The following is a 14,852-nucleotide window of genomic DNA, read 5'->3' on the forward strand; positions in this document are numbered from 1 at the left end:
TAAGTGTACATTTGAGCTTGTGAGACTAATGCAGAATGCTGGGTCCTCTGTAGAGTCTGTCAGCTAAAAGTTTATGAATAAACAAAGCTCTTCACTCCAGTGTTTATTTTCTATCTCCCTTTCAAGTGTAGTTGCAGAAGCGTCCTGTGTCTGGTCTTGGTATGTAGGCATTTTACAAAGGCAAGGCTGACACTGATACCAGCATCCCCCTGTTGATCCCTGAAAGGGAAGTTTCCAGGCACAATAGTCCAGGTACTGCACAAAATATGTCTAGAACTAGTCACCCGTTGGTTACAATGTATTTTGGAACACAAAAGCATTTAACTTTGTATGAGCTGTGGGAGCCCAGCACTGCCCCTGGGTGTGCTACCCCATGCCAGCCCTGCCACAGGGCACGGCTGGGCCCAGCAGCCAAGATGGCGGCGCCTCGCCTCACGGACAGCCTGGGGAAGGCAGAGGCTGAGGGGGGGCTGCGAGGATTGGCCCCAGCCCCCTGCCCTGCGCAGGAGTGGGGAATGGGGGCTGGGAAGGACAAGTTTTAGTTTTTATCTTTGTTTCTTACCTTGCAACTCTATTTCAGCTGGCAATAAAAGTGATTACTTTTCCCCAAGTTGAGTCTGTTTTGCCCATGAAGGTAGTGGGAAAGTGATCTCCCTGTCTCGACCCACGAGTATGTCCCACCTTATTTTCTCCCCATCATACAGAAGAGGGGCAGTGAGAGGGTGGCCACCCAGCATCAACCCACCACAAACTGTTGCAAGCAAGCCAGGGTTCTTGATGTTCAGCAAACTTAATTATTCACTTGAAAATTATTTCAATATCTACTTGGTTGAATATTAGAATTTCTGCCATGAGGCAGAAACAGAAGCAAACTCCATGGCACTGATTAGCTATCATGATAAAAATGAATACTGACTTATTTTTAATATCCTCTTTTGTTACATGGCGAAATTAAGGCTCTGCATTTATTCTACTTCATTTTCAGTTAGGATTTATTATTTCAGCAGTTGCAATGCAAGTTGTAATCTCCTCTTTATTTTAAAGAATATGGGTGGACAATGTCCTATCATTACTACTGGAAGCTCGCAGGCTGCTGAATGCAGCACTGCTGCTTGGAAGACAGTGTTATGTCTGTGCACAGGCACAGCTACAGCAGTCTGCAGATCTTGGAGTCTTGAGAGGAAATGTAAGACTCTTCCCCTGTCTGTGTCACACTCATGTCTGATATCAATATCCCCATGGGAGAGCTAAAAGAAGAGTATGCATCTTCCCTAACATTTTTAGAACACCTGCTTGTCTTCCCACTTAACAGCATGGGACAATACATCCCTTACTTACTTTCATCAACCTGAACTGAAACAAAATAAAGACATTAGAAAAAAAAGCATGCTTGACTTCTGTCAACGTTTTTTTTTCTTTTTGAAAGGTTTTCCAGTTTAATCCTCATGAAAGTGGGAAAAATAACAATAGTGGGTTAAAGCCAGAATTTAAGAAAATACATTTAAATATATATATATTACTTAAAAATGACTTTCTTCAGCATTCAAAGACCTAAGAGCTAAACTATATCATATACACCTCAGGTAACAAATTGACAAAAGCTTTAATAAACCAGACTATATAAAAAGCAAGAGGGTTTGTTGATTGTTTTTTTTTTTTGTTGTTGTTGGTTTTTTTTTGGTTTTTTTTTTTTTTTCAGAAAAAATGTATTTGTGATTTAGCTGATCATATAAAAAGCATTAATTTTTTAAAAAAATGTGTATTTTTTTCAAGTGTTAATGGTTTCTCCATTCATTGTAGCTACATTCCAAAGCCCTGTAACATCAGGGCACATTATCCTTATCTGTGCAGCACAGTGAGTGTAATCATTACACTGAGGTCACTCTCATCACTACTTCCCCAGAGCCATTATCCTCTGATGAATCTTCCTGAGGCCTCATGCGGTTGAATAGATGTAACAATACGTAGCCACACTGAAATCTTGGTGAGGTTAGCTGTGTTGGGTGAACTAAATTTCTGTTTCTAAATGCAGTCAGTGGTAACCACAATGTCCTTCCTGCTGAGGATTCTCCTCGATTGCTCTCTTCTATATCTGTAGCTTTATCATAATTTAACACATCCCAGTGTAGATTCACAGCCCTCCAGCGCTTAAACACTCGATAAACAGATGCACCTTCATGTACAATAAGTCCTGAAATTAAGAAAAGAAAGCATTAGTTCTTACAAAATGTCACTGAATATCATTTCAAGACCAAATAAAGCTGTAACTTCATAATACCATGTTGTAACAAATCTGGCAACTGCCAGAATCCATTAAATTGCTTGTAACTCTGATAATTCAAATAAATTATACATATGCAATATAATATCCATGTGTTTAAGATTAGGGAAGGGAGCATGCATGTATTTAGTGTCCTTGGATATTTATAGCGATTTTAAACCCTTCCATTATATACTTAACCAAAATCCAAAATTTACACAAACTTCCTAGTCATTATAATTAGGAAATAAAATTATTTTGAATGGAAGCTCAACATGACCAATACTGGAATTATCTGAGCATGCCGAACTGAAAAATGTATCTAGATTTAAGTAAACCAATATAAATCAACCCGACCAGCAGATTTGTAAATTGATTCTTTATACTGGTGTTATCCTTGTTCACAGTAAGTCCTATTTATTGATGTTTTTACTCGTTTAAGTAGATCTTTAAGTCAGACCTTCTGTAATAGTCTTACATTTGTTCAACAGTGGTTTTTAGAATTCATTACAAAAAATGTAACTGTTTTCACAGTCTTATTTCAGTTTGGGAACATGGAAGAATTACAACAACCTTGAACAGCTGCAAGAGTAATGACTTTCTTGCTTCGGTAGAGCAAGAAGAAATTACATGTTATGATTAAGAATGATGAGCATGGCAAGGATGATGGGCATTCTTTTGCTTCAAAATTTAGTAGACAAAAATCAAGAATCACCCTTTTTTGTTGAGATCCAGGAATTCTTTTAGATGGTCCTTTCAGGGTAAATATAATTTATCTGTAGTCATAAGTAGACTGATCTGCTTCTGAGCTTCCATGTAGCTAATACGTACTGTAAGCATGCAAGCAATTTGCTTACATAAATGAAATTCTTAATTTTTTCATAAGTATGCATATTTGCTTTTTTTTTTTGTATTTATATGCACATTTTTTGTGCATAAGTGATTTAAATATGGATTTACTCAGGAAATTTATGGAGCTTCAGCCTTATTGTTTTTTTCCTCTGTTTCTCAGCAGGCCTGGCAACATGTATGGTTCTGAGTAATGTCATATGCTCACTCTGACTCTCTGCTTTGAGAGGAGAGCAGTCTGCCTACCCAAACATATTTATAAATTAATTGTCCAGAGTGTTTGCTGCCTAAAATTTTTCTATATGTTACAAAATCTTTATTATCAACTGTGGTGTCACAGGCTACAGTTCTTTATCACAAGAGATTGTATATTACCTGTTCCTACACAACCAAATCGTGATTTAAGCATGAGTCTCTCAGTGGGGCTAACTGATACACGAAAAGAGCCATTCAAAGAAAGATGACACAAGCAGAAAGGGTGCTAATAAAATGTATATGAAGGGCAAACTGCAGATTCAAGTGCAATGATTTGCACTGCCTAGCCTAATACATTTTTAAAGAGCATTACATTGAAAGATGGATAAACACAAAGATGCAGAAGGATGTGATTTCAGATGTAGTAGTCCTCCAAGCCTTTCAAGTTGCCTAGAATTCATTGAAGTATCTGATACAGGCTAAATGACCTTTGATCACATACAAAATCTGCAAACCAAATAAGCCATGGTTTTATTGCTGTGACAAAGATTCTTTTTTTTTTTTTTCTTTTTCTGTGTTTTTTTTTGTTTGTTTGTATGTTTGTTTGTTTGTTTATTTTTTTTTTCTTGTGGATTTCCTGTGGAACAAGAGCATAACTGTACCTTCCCCCTACCTGTCCTTAGATCATACTATTTTTTCAGTCCAATCTTCCTCAAGATTGTGATGAAGCAAAATTGAGAGAACCTATTTACCCCAATCTAAAGATTTCTGATACCTGCCTACTCTGCCCTGGAACCCAAACAATGTAATTACTGAAATTATATTTTCAGATTTTTCTCAACAATGGTAAAGAAGAGAAATTGTCTTTAAAATGGAAGCTGTTGTTCACATATGCTCTAAAAGAGCTAAGGAATAAAGAAGCAAATATTGCAAGGATTGAAACAAAGCTGTCAGATTTGGCAATGCTGAAGGTGGAAAAAAAAACGCTTTCATAACTTGTCTCTTCAAAAACTTACTTTCCTATCTGATAAAACTACATATTCAAAGAGCCCCATGTAGAAGAGGCAAAAGAATGCCAGGACTTGTTTGTCTCTTTTGTAAGATACTTTCAGGGGAAAAAAAAAAAAAAAAAAAAAAAAAAAACCCACTGTGCACTAAAAATTCTGAGAGCATAAACAAGAGGAAATCTGGGTAAGGTTTAAATGCTGGACGTGATTTTCCAGTTACAGAGAAGTTCTGATGCTCAGAATATATGCAGTTAGTCACTAAAGTGGAGGTGTAAGATACTGGCAAAGAATCTTTTTAAGAGTTCCACAACAATGAACGGGGTAGAAGAGAAAAAAAAGATACATCCTTGAATTATACTAACTTGTTCCAAATACCATGGTTTCAATAGCACAGAGGATGTATTTGTACAGTCCTAGAGGAAAAAATTACAGATCAGCAGAATACCTTGTTTGACCTATACGTTCCGAAGAGGAAGTATTAGAATTCAGTGCTGTTAGCTGCTCTGATGTTCTGTCCATGTAACATCTACAAGGGACCGAGTCTGTGGGACGAAGGACCTGGCAAAATGTGCTAAGGCTCTAAGAAGGCTTTACCTACGCAATTTATTTCTAAAATATAGCAATTGTGATGGGAGCCAGACAACAGGATTATGGGGACATCATTTTTTGTTCTTTTATTGCAAAGTACTATGAAATTCTTTCTGTTGCTCTGTCCATAGGGTTTCATATCCCAAGTCACAAAAACACTTGAGCTTTTTCATACTGAATGTCTGTACAAGAAGGGCACATCTTTTTTCAGGTGTGGCATTAGCTTCTTATGCTGTTTTATTTGTCACGCTAGTTTCTCTTATAGTCATTTAGGAATGGTACTCCCAGAAGCATAAAAAACACTTTTACTGGGAAATAAAAGACACTTTAGAAATAGCTTCAACCACTGGGAAAAAAAAGGCAATAAATTGGTTAAAACGTTAAAGTTAAAAACCTGCAAGAACTTCTGCCTATACATTTTTTACAACTAAGTGAGTTAGTTACACAAATGTTGCGAAGTATTTGGGGCAGTCAGGGACAAAGAGGCTTGAAAAAGGGCTTGAAAGGAGCATAACTGGAAGCCATAAAATGCTGGGAGGTAAAAAGTCGTAGTGTGAGAAAAAGTGGAGACTGAAGCAGTGTGGAAGGAGAAAAACAGTGGGAGAAATAGGGTGGGAGGATGAGAAAAAGGTAGATTCTGAGAAGCGAAAGTCAAAAAAGTGTATGGGGCTGATAAAGTTGGATTTTGAGAAGAAGAGGATGCTGAAATAGGATTTAAGGCTGAAAAGGGTTGTAAGGCTGAGAAAAACATAAAGATAATTAAAATGTCAAGGCTAAAAAAGGTTGAGAGGAAAAGAATAGGTGGGAGCCAGAGAAAAATAAAATAGGTAAGAAAAAAAGTTGAATGTGTAAAGGGTTGTGAATATGTCATTACCTTTGGGCAAACTGCTTTTAAAATGATCACAACAAAATATAGAGCTAAATAATAGCAAAAAATAGAGCTATTTACATTTTGAAAATGACCAAAAATTTTCATATTGTTAATGCAAAGCTATAAGGAGATGCAGCTGAAGGCAGCTGGACTAAATCTTGGTTGTACCACTCATTTACTTGTCTTGGAATGGGTGCTGCACAGGCAAATCCATATATATGCACAGATTTTGAATGAAATAAACAGACTCTAGTGGGAGTATAGATATCCACTCCTTGCAGATCCTTTGTAAGACTAAGCTTGGACTGAGAGAATGTCATTGATGACTAAATACACATGAGATCAGAGGACATACTGAGTAAGAACTTTGTCTGGCCATAAGCATTGTGCAATAGTAAAAGCCTTTTGGAAGTCATTAGCATAATTTATATTATTGTGTTTTTACATAATTCATGAATAATAATTACATTTATCTATTAGAGAACTTTATTCAAAGATTTTAAATTAAAACTATCCATCTAAGATCCTTCATTTATTGATGAAACAAAAAGATAAAATTGAATATGTTAATAAATATTTTCAAAAGTTACAAGAATTCTTGGTTTTACAAGCCTGCAGAATGCAGATTACTTTAAATTATAAGAAGATTGAGTAGGCTGAATGAATCTGTATTATCAGAATTTTACAATTACCAAACAGCCGCTTTCTGAATTTCCAGATATATAGTTAGTTGTTAAGTCATATCAGCACTGAACTTCATAATTACAAAACCAGTGTTCAAATATGTTTACTTATAGTCAGTTTCAGTGGAAGTGATGTAAAAGTTTGCATGTATTTCTTTATGATAGGACTGTAAAAGATGCATTTAGGTCCTCACAGGCTGGTCAGTTTATCTGGTGGATGAAGCCAGCTATGCATCCTTTGTTCCTGCATGGTGCCCATTAGCTAGATGCTCTGCAGCTCTCTGAGGTACATGCTAGCTCAGCTTCCTGGCCAGAGGTGTCAGGAGCCTGACTGACTTAAAGGGCAGCCACCTAGCTCATGTAGCAATCTACTGAAGGCACATCTAACTATAGTTGACTTCTGTAGATAAATTCAGTACTCAGTGACTTTTAGAATGATTTGATTCAAGTGTTTTAATAACCAAAGAAACAGAAAGACATGAAATCATTTAAAATAACTGGTTACTCCAATTGGCTGATGCATACCAAAGCAGATTTTGAAAATTGGAATCTATGTGAAAAAAACAGAATTCCATATAAATGAAAAGCTTAGAATACCTGAAGCACATTTTCTCTACACTTGGAGTTTTGTTTTCTTTTAACAAAGACAAAAAACTCGGAAATTAAGTGCTCAGCAGGAAAAAAAAAACAGTATTCAAGAATCAGCACATAGCAGGAGGACCTGTAACTGAGTTTAGTTTGTTTGTTTCAGTTAAAAGTTGAGCACCTGTCCAGACCAACTTTATCTTTTTTTCTCTGTCTGAGAAGATCTGGGTTCACAGAAGAAAGTCTGTGTCAGAAAATATTCTGGAGTGGGCTTCTCAGAAAAATTACAAAACAAATAGAAATGGTGATCCAGCCAAAATATAAATAAATATTCTTACAGTAATGAGATGGTGTCAATAAAAGATGATATGGCTTTATGGTTGGAGCAAAAGTCTTGATTTTAGGAATCACCCTGTCTCTTCACACCTTATTGAGTTGAATTCAGCCCTCTCCTTCATTATTCCCATATAAGAGATCAGATAACATCAACCTTTATCGTTCAGAAAGCTAAAAGCTAGCATCATATAGCATTTTACTTCTGCATTTTCTTGGAACTGCAATTCTAAGAATGTGATTTAGTTTTTACTCCAAGTTACTAAACTCTCTCTGCAATTAATTGTAGCTATTACACCAATCAGTTCAAAGTTGTTTTACAAAATACTAAAAAGATTCCTATTTAAACATTTCTGGCTCAGTATATTATCAGAAAATTCAAAACTGGTCAAAATACTTTGCAATAAATCGTATTTTCCTTTCTAACATTTTAGCTAAAGCTAAATGATGTGAGACTTTTTAATAGTGTAGTAAGTTATAGTCAGTAGTATCATGTGTTTCATAACTGTATTTATGATGTACAAAGAACTCAAGCCTGTCTTCTCCATTCTTCTATTACTAGCACAGCAACGTATGTAAATCCATACAAATTAATCCTGGACACACAATTTGATGACATCCTCAGGGGCTTTTCTGGTCCTTCATGGTGGTACAATCTAATACAAAGTTGCATCAGTAGAAGACTTGATAGCACATAATTTTACTAATTCTCTTAATAATGTCATTGTTATTTTCACCTGTTTATCTTTCTGAACTTTGCTAGCTGTCTGTATTTTCAAGTAGTTGAACCTGATGCTGTTCTCATCATTAAGATGCTTTGATCAATCTGAGAGTAAAGTGTGTTTGGTTCTTTTCTCTTTGCAGTATTTGTAACACTTTAAAAAGCAATATTTGCCGAAGGCACCAACTGAGAATAAATCTGCAAAGAACTGGAGTGATCAATTAGAGTGACCAATTAGAAAAATAGATAGCCACAGTCTTAAACCACAGTCTGTGCTGTTTAAAGTTTTTGAGCTTACCTATGCATACTAGATCCATAAAACCATACATTCCATAGCAGATTTGAAAAAGGATGTCCTTTCTTTGCCATACTGCATAGGGGCTGAAGGCTGACCATAGAAGCCAAGTCACACTTGCTACTAAGAACAGAGATCCTAGGATTACAGCAACCATCTGCACTTTCTCAACCAGTGTTATAGTAATGCTTTGCCACTAAAAGAGAAACAAAGTTGTATAAGATAAAAATGTTATTATTATCTGATTGTACATTCAATGCCACTTTTTTTTTTCCTGAAATCAGAAGCGATTTTTAAATTTATACATATCTTCATAGATTTTTACTAATATTCTTGACACTGACATTTTATATATTTGTTCTACCTATTTTACTTTTAGTTAAGGTAAAACTAATAGTTGCTTCCCCATCCCCTCCAGCATCACTAACATCACCATCTAGTTGTGAACTTCAGAACAGTTATTAGTTTTATTTTTGTTTTGAACACATAAACAAAACAAAAAAAAAAATACTCCTAGAAATTGAAATCAGTCTTTCATATTTCTAAGCTAATGGACAGAATAAAAACAATGTTGGGAAGACAACCTTAAGCTGGTTTTATGTTAACAAGTTGAAAGTGGCACCTTTCCTTCCCATCCCACTCCCCTCAAAGTCAAAAGCCATTTTCCACTTTCCTGCCACTCATCAAAGAAGCTCCTGGCTATTTCCAGGCATGCCAGGGGAGCTGGTGTTCTCAGCAAAAACCCAAAGAGACACCCCCAGCCTAGTCTGTAGGCAACCCGAAGTTTGAGGAAGAGCCCTGAATATAGGTAGTGTGCACATTTCTTTTCAGTGCACCTTAATTATGCCTGTCTTTCCTGGGAAGGTTGTATCCTCTGTGTGTGAGATGACTCGGATTTATGATGTGAAAAGATTTAAATATAAAGAGTACGCTTACTGAATTCTGTCAAGATAAGAACAGAAATAAAATTTTGTTAAAATAAAGAATCACTAGAGCAAAATACAGCATAACAAAAAAAGCATTTTAGTTTGCCCTTAATGTATATGGTCTTTCTTGGCCTATTCCTTGTCCGAATTAATTCGGTAGACTCCACACTGTATACCCATCAACTATTCCAGAGCTAGAGGGCAGGATTTTTAGATTGACATATTTTTTGTTCCTAATTTTGAACACTTCACAATTAATCCGCCCACTTCAAGGGTTGCAATAGGGAACAGGTGAAGAAGAAGCCACTGAACTTATTACTTCTTTTCCCATCTAGTAATGATTTTTCCTTTCTTTGCTACTTTATAAAACCTTTCTTTTTAACCAGCAGTTGTGTATGTAGTGTATGTAGTAGTAGTACAGTAGTAGTGTATGATCATAAGATGCTAGAATAATTCAAGTTGCAATGGGCTGTGAGAGGTCGCTAGTTCATCTTGCTGCCTAACACACAGTCAGTGATGAGATCAGCCCAGGCTGCTCAGGGCTTCAAAATCTCCAAGTATGGAGACAGCTGAATTTCTCTGAGCAATTTGGTCCACTTCTTGACAGTCCTTAGGTCAAAAAACTTTTTTCTTATACCCAGTCTGACCCACCACTTAAGCTCTCTTTCTCCCATCAAGTACCAGTATGAAGAGCCTGGTGAGCGATGTGTACCTCTGCCCTTTCATTTCTTTCAGCTTTTCTCATCAACTTTTTTAGCTCTTGCCTAATTTGCACATCTGGTCCTGCTTACCTTCTCTTCTGGCAGGCTTCTGAATATAACAGTACAAAAAGATAGCCATACAACAATCTGTGAAGTATGTATCTTGAAATACTATCAATTTATAATTAACTTATTAAACACATACTAGCTGTTTTATTAAACTTAAAGGTTGAAATGGGACTATTCATATTCAATAACATATTTTTTATAGCAGAGAAACTACGGATACTCGTTTCCATTGTTAGAATTTTTTTTTTTTTAAATAAGGTCAAGGAAGGTCGATTACAACTGATGCATGACAAAATGGAGTGAGCTTCTCATGACTCAAATATTACTTGTATATGGGACTTAAATGCCAGGACTGAAATTCATAGAGCTCTCATAGCTCTCATACCCCTGTATGTTCAATAAAATTATTTTTCATTTCTCAGCTAAAGCCACATAGTATAACCTGGCAAAAAACTGTCAAAAATGCCATTGGTTATGAATTCGGTTATGAATCTCTTTCTATCTTCTTTCATTATTAGTTTGAGACAAACCCGTAATATATTTGCTCAGAATGCCTGAAATCAAAGTATATTTCCATGAAGTAAAATTTAGTTTTATGCATTAACTGTTATGCAAAATGTTAAACTGTCAAACTCATGGGAGAAGCTGACAATAAACTGAAAAAAAATAAGTTCTATCACTAAAATAATAGCAGATCTTTGACAGTGCAATTTCCTGAGCTCACTTCATTTCAGCTTATTTTGAATTTTGTATTTTTTTTTCTTAGGTTACTCATCATTATTTTTCAAAGACAGCACTGAACAGAAGGAAAAGTCGTCCAGACATTCAGGATGAGTAACATAGAGTGCAGTCTAGATATAAAGCCCACTCTTTATTCTGGTATTGTCTGGCATGCAATTTCTATTCCTGTCACCCCTTTCCAACCAGAATCAACCACTCCTACCACTTTTTTTTTTTTTTTTTCATGAAAAGTTCTCAAAAGGATCTCAGTAGGGCATCTGTTGATTTTCCCAAACTTTTTCTTTATAGAAAATCTTGACCTTGAAAAGTCCTAAGAGACATAGATATGACCCCAGCATGTTCTCAGTTATGTATTCTAGTTATTTTGCTATTCTCCTGATCAGATGAATTGTCTGTAAAGAATCCAAGTAACTGAATCCCTCAACCTCTATAAATTCAGTAACTTCAAAGATTCAGCATATTAGCATGCTACCAACCAGGAAGGTGAGCCACCCGTTACTGAGAAAATGCACAAACCTTCCAGAGATTGTAGTTCCTAACTACTTTGCCTTTAAAAATCAAAGAACATTAAAAAAAAAAAAAAAAAAAAAAAAAAACAAGAACCTCTAAAAGGACTTGGATGTTTTCTTCTATTACTCAGCCACTTTGTCCTTTGCGGTATCTGCTGCCTTTTTTCTGTACAAAAGAAACTATACTCCCCCACCTTTCTCAATATGAAGGTCAGCAGTTACCTTATAAAACTATAAATAAAGTATATAAGGTATACTTTATAAAATTATATATTTCATAAAAGTTATGTTCCTATTGTTCTTATTAGTATAATCTGTAAATTCAACTAATTTGTGAGATTCCACAGTAAAAGGAGAAGAAGGATTGTGTAAAATACAAGGTATTCAAGAAGTCCAGAGAGTTTTATACAAAACTAGTAACTTGTCTCCTAGAGCTAAGCAGCCTGCCATAAGAATCCAACACCGTAACAGTGATATGGATTGATGTTAAGTTCTAACATGCGACCAAGTTGGGGACCTTGGTTAGTGTTTATGTCCCTTCTTAGAGAAAGTGGCAAAACTGTGCATGTTCCTAATGGCTAACTAAATAATTTTGGTTCAGAAACTTATTCTGAGGCCATCTCTTGGGAAATATATGCCTTTATTTTTTGCCTTTTATTTTATGCCTTAACTTTTCCTGAGTTGGGTATGAATTATAACGAGCAAGCAGATGGGACTGAGGCAGACGTATCTTTCACGTAGTGAAGAAGGTATTCTATAGTTACAAGGCCATTCATATGTAAATAAGTACAAAAGACTTAGGTCTTTAAGTAGACATAGACAATATTAGCCATCAGGCAATGAGAGGAATTACATGGGACTGTATTGTTTGGTGGCATTGCATTTCATGACAAGATTATTGAAGAACAGCAGTTGTGATTAAAATGCTTTCTACTGTCTGAATTCTCATGCAAAGTTTAGCTAATACGTGTGAATATACACTTTGACAAACACTGAAGAACAGAAGACCTTTTCTAAGAGTAGGATTCTGTTTATAGTACCAAAAGCCATTTAAGCTTTATTTGATTTCTTACAAACATTCACCTTACTGCATGCCCTACTATATGTTGTTATAATCATGTCACCTTTTAGTGTTAAAATTACTGCTTTCAATAAAGAGGTCACAAAAGTAATGTAGTAAAAATAAATCAGTGATAGTTAATGTTGAGAAACTGCATTTAGAATTTAACAGTCTGAATTATTTAATATTTCAAATTGAATAATTGTGTCATTAGTAGCATGCCATAATTTAAATCCATTATTTCCATAAAAGTATTTCTCATTTTCTTTATATAACTTGCCTTATAACTCTTAATTGCTCAAGATTATGAATTATGACTTCCTAATTCATTTTTGTCATTTGCTGACTATACATTCTGTAATCAGTAAGAGTTCTTTCATCTAAGTTTGACCCAACCAAAAAAGATCTATACAACCTTTTAGTGTTGGCTTCTATAAAGTGCAGTAAATATGGTGATAAGATTTTTGCTTAAAAATAACAAATAAAATAAAACTTTAAATATTTGTATCTGAACAACTACAATAATATTTTTTCAAAGACAGACTCATAAAATCCTTTAAATTTCTGTGAAATAGGATCCCATTTCATGCTTCTTCCCACCACATCTGTAATGCTACAATGTACCATGCCATTCCTCTTGCCCATTAAAAGAACACTTTTTTTTTTTTTACCTTAATATACAGTAAAAAAACATTCCTTGAAGATGGTGCTTTCATAAACAAAATAGAAGTCATGCTTCTGATTTTAATACAACGTTGTATTTTTGTCCCTTTAGAACTTCCTACACTTTCACTTTTACTGACACTTTATTATGTTTGACTTTTAATCTTTTATTTACCATTGCTCTTCCTTTCATGAGTCATTCAGAAGTCTGATACACTAATGGCACCCCACAGTTTTGTTTCTGACCCCCTAAACCTTTTTTCCCCTTTTCTTCTGTGTGTGTGCTCTGTCAAGGAGAATTACAGCATAATTTCTTATTTTTTAGGTAGAGACTTCCAGAAGTTGAAAGAAACATACTGCTTTGAAAGGGTAATTATTAAAAAATGAAATTAATACAGTTATATGCATCATATGCATATATGCTTCTTGCATATACATGTTATATATGCTCCTTACTAACATAAAGAAGGATATAATATTCAAAGATTTGTCATCTTTGTGATAAATCATATTAACATCTTTTTTAATGATGCCTTGTTATTATAAAACGTGGCAGCAATGTGATCTTAAAAGCATTGATTAAGAATGAAATTACACTTAGAATACTTTATAGGAAAAATGTCTGCAGTGAAACTACAGGTTTTCTTACATCTTTAATAAAGAACATATGAAAATTGTTTATCACTCCCCACATTAGATGACAGAGATTAGCTCTCCTACTGATTTTGTAGTACCAACTCAGGAAGACCAGCAGCAGATGATGAGACATAAGACACCCCTGGAAGTGTTCAAGGCCAGGCTGAATGGGGCCTTGAGCAACCTGATCTTGTGGAAGGTGTTGATGCTCATGGCAGGGGAGTTGGAACATCATAATCTTTAAGGATCCTTCCAACCCAAACTATTCTGTGATCCTATGAAGACAGATAAGGATTATCCCATGTTTCTTAGGGGTAGCACTATCTTTTACAAATGTATGCCTTTACCACTTTTTAAATTTGTGACTCAGTTAGTGCTCAGTTTTTCAAGCATGTCATCATAAGCAATAGGCCACATACACTTTCTTTAAATCCATATCAATCCAGAAATCAATGTGACTACTAAGGTTCTGGGTCCAGAACAAATAAAAAGTCATTATAAAAATGTATGTCCTTTAAAAACATAGTAAGACGTAGCATACATGTGAACACTTGTTCATGATCAACCTTGTCATGTTGGTGTAATGCTAAATAAAATATAGAAGTAAACTAGAGGAACTGGTCTGGTCTGACACATTCCTTTTTTTTTTTTTTTTTTTTTTTTTTAAGACTCTGAAGATACTCATAATCTCTACTGGATTTGGATGTGTCAGTTTGACGTGGTTGCTACCAGCTATCTACTCTATCTACTCTTCCAGATATGCTATACCATTGCAATCATAGTAGCAAAGGTAGCAAAAGAAAATGTGCACATGCTTCAACTGCCTCAGTCTGTAATCCAAAAAAAATGCTTAAATTGAAAACATTAAGAGGATTACAAACACATTTTATTACAGAATCTACTCACAGTAGACTCTCATTCTCTCTAGTCAGTCTTGAAGGTGCATTTAATATAAAATTTATTAAAAATAGCTGGCAGTGAACAAACCTGATGGTGACCTATTATAACATAGTATGGTTTGCCCAAAGATGTATCAATTATATGACTTCAAAAAGTCATTATAGATTGGCCTACTTGCTCTGGCTGCTAGAATCTGATAGCTTTGACAGGAACAAGTTCTTAAACAGTCATTCATAATGCATAACAGGATTTTCAATCTG

The 14,852-nt window shown here is 35.2% G+C and overlaps 1 protein-coding gene across 1 annotated transcript in view; it reads right to left on the reverse strand.

Annotated features, from left to right (window-relative positions):
- Positions 1–1,644: 1,644 nt before the first annotated feature.
- Positions 1,645–14,852, reverse strand: part of MARCHF11 (membrane associated ring-CH-type finger 11) — a 28,711-nt gene continuing 15,503 nt past the window's right edge. Inside the window, exons 3-4 of the mRNA XM_068670831.1 lie at positions 8,391–8,583; positions 1,645–2,191 (exon numbers count right to left, since the gene is read on the reverse strand). Of these exons, the coding sequence (XP_068526932.1) occupies positions 1,869–2,191; positions 8,391–8,583 (516 nt within the window). The 3' untranslated portion in view covers positions 1,645–1,868. The remainder of the gene's footprint in view (positions 2,192–8,390; positions 8,584–14,852) is intronic.

The sequence above is a fragment of the Anas acuta genome, chromosome 2 (genome assembly GCF_963932015.1).
Source record: "Anas acuta chromosome 2, bAnaAcu1.1, whole genome shotgun sequence".
Taxonomy (NCBI): domain Eukaryota; kingdom Metazoa; phylum Chordata; class Aves; order Anseriformes; family Anatidae; genus Anas; species Anas acuta.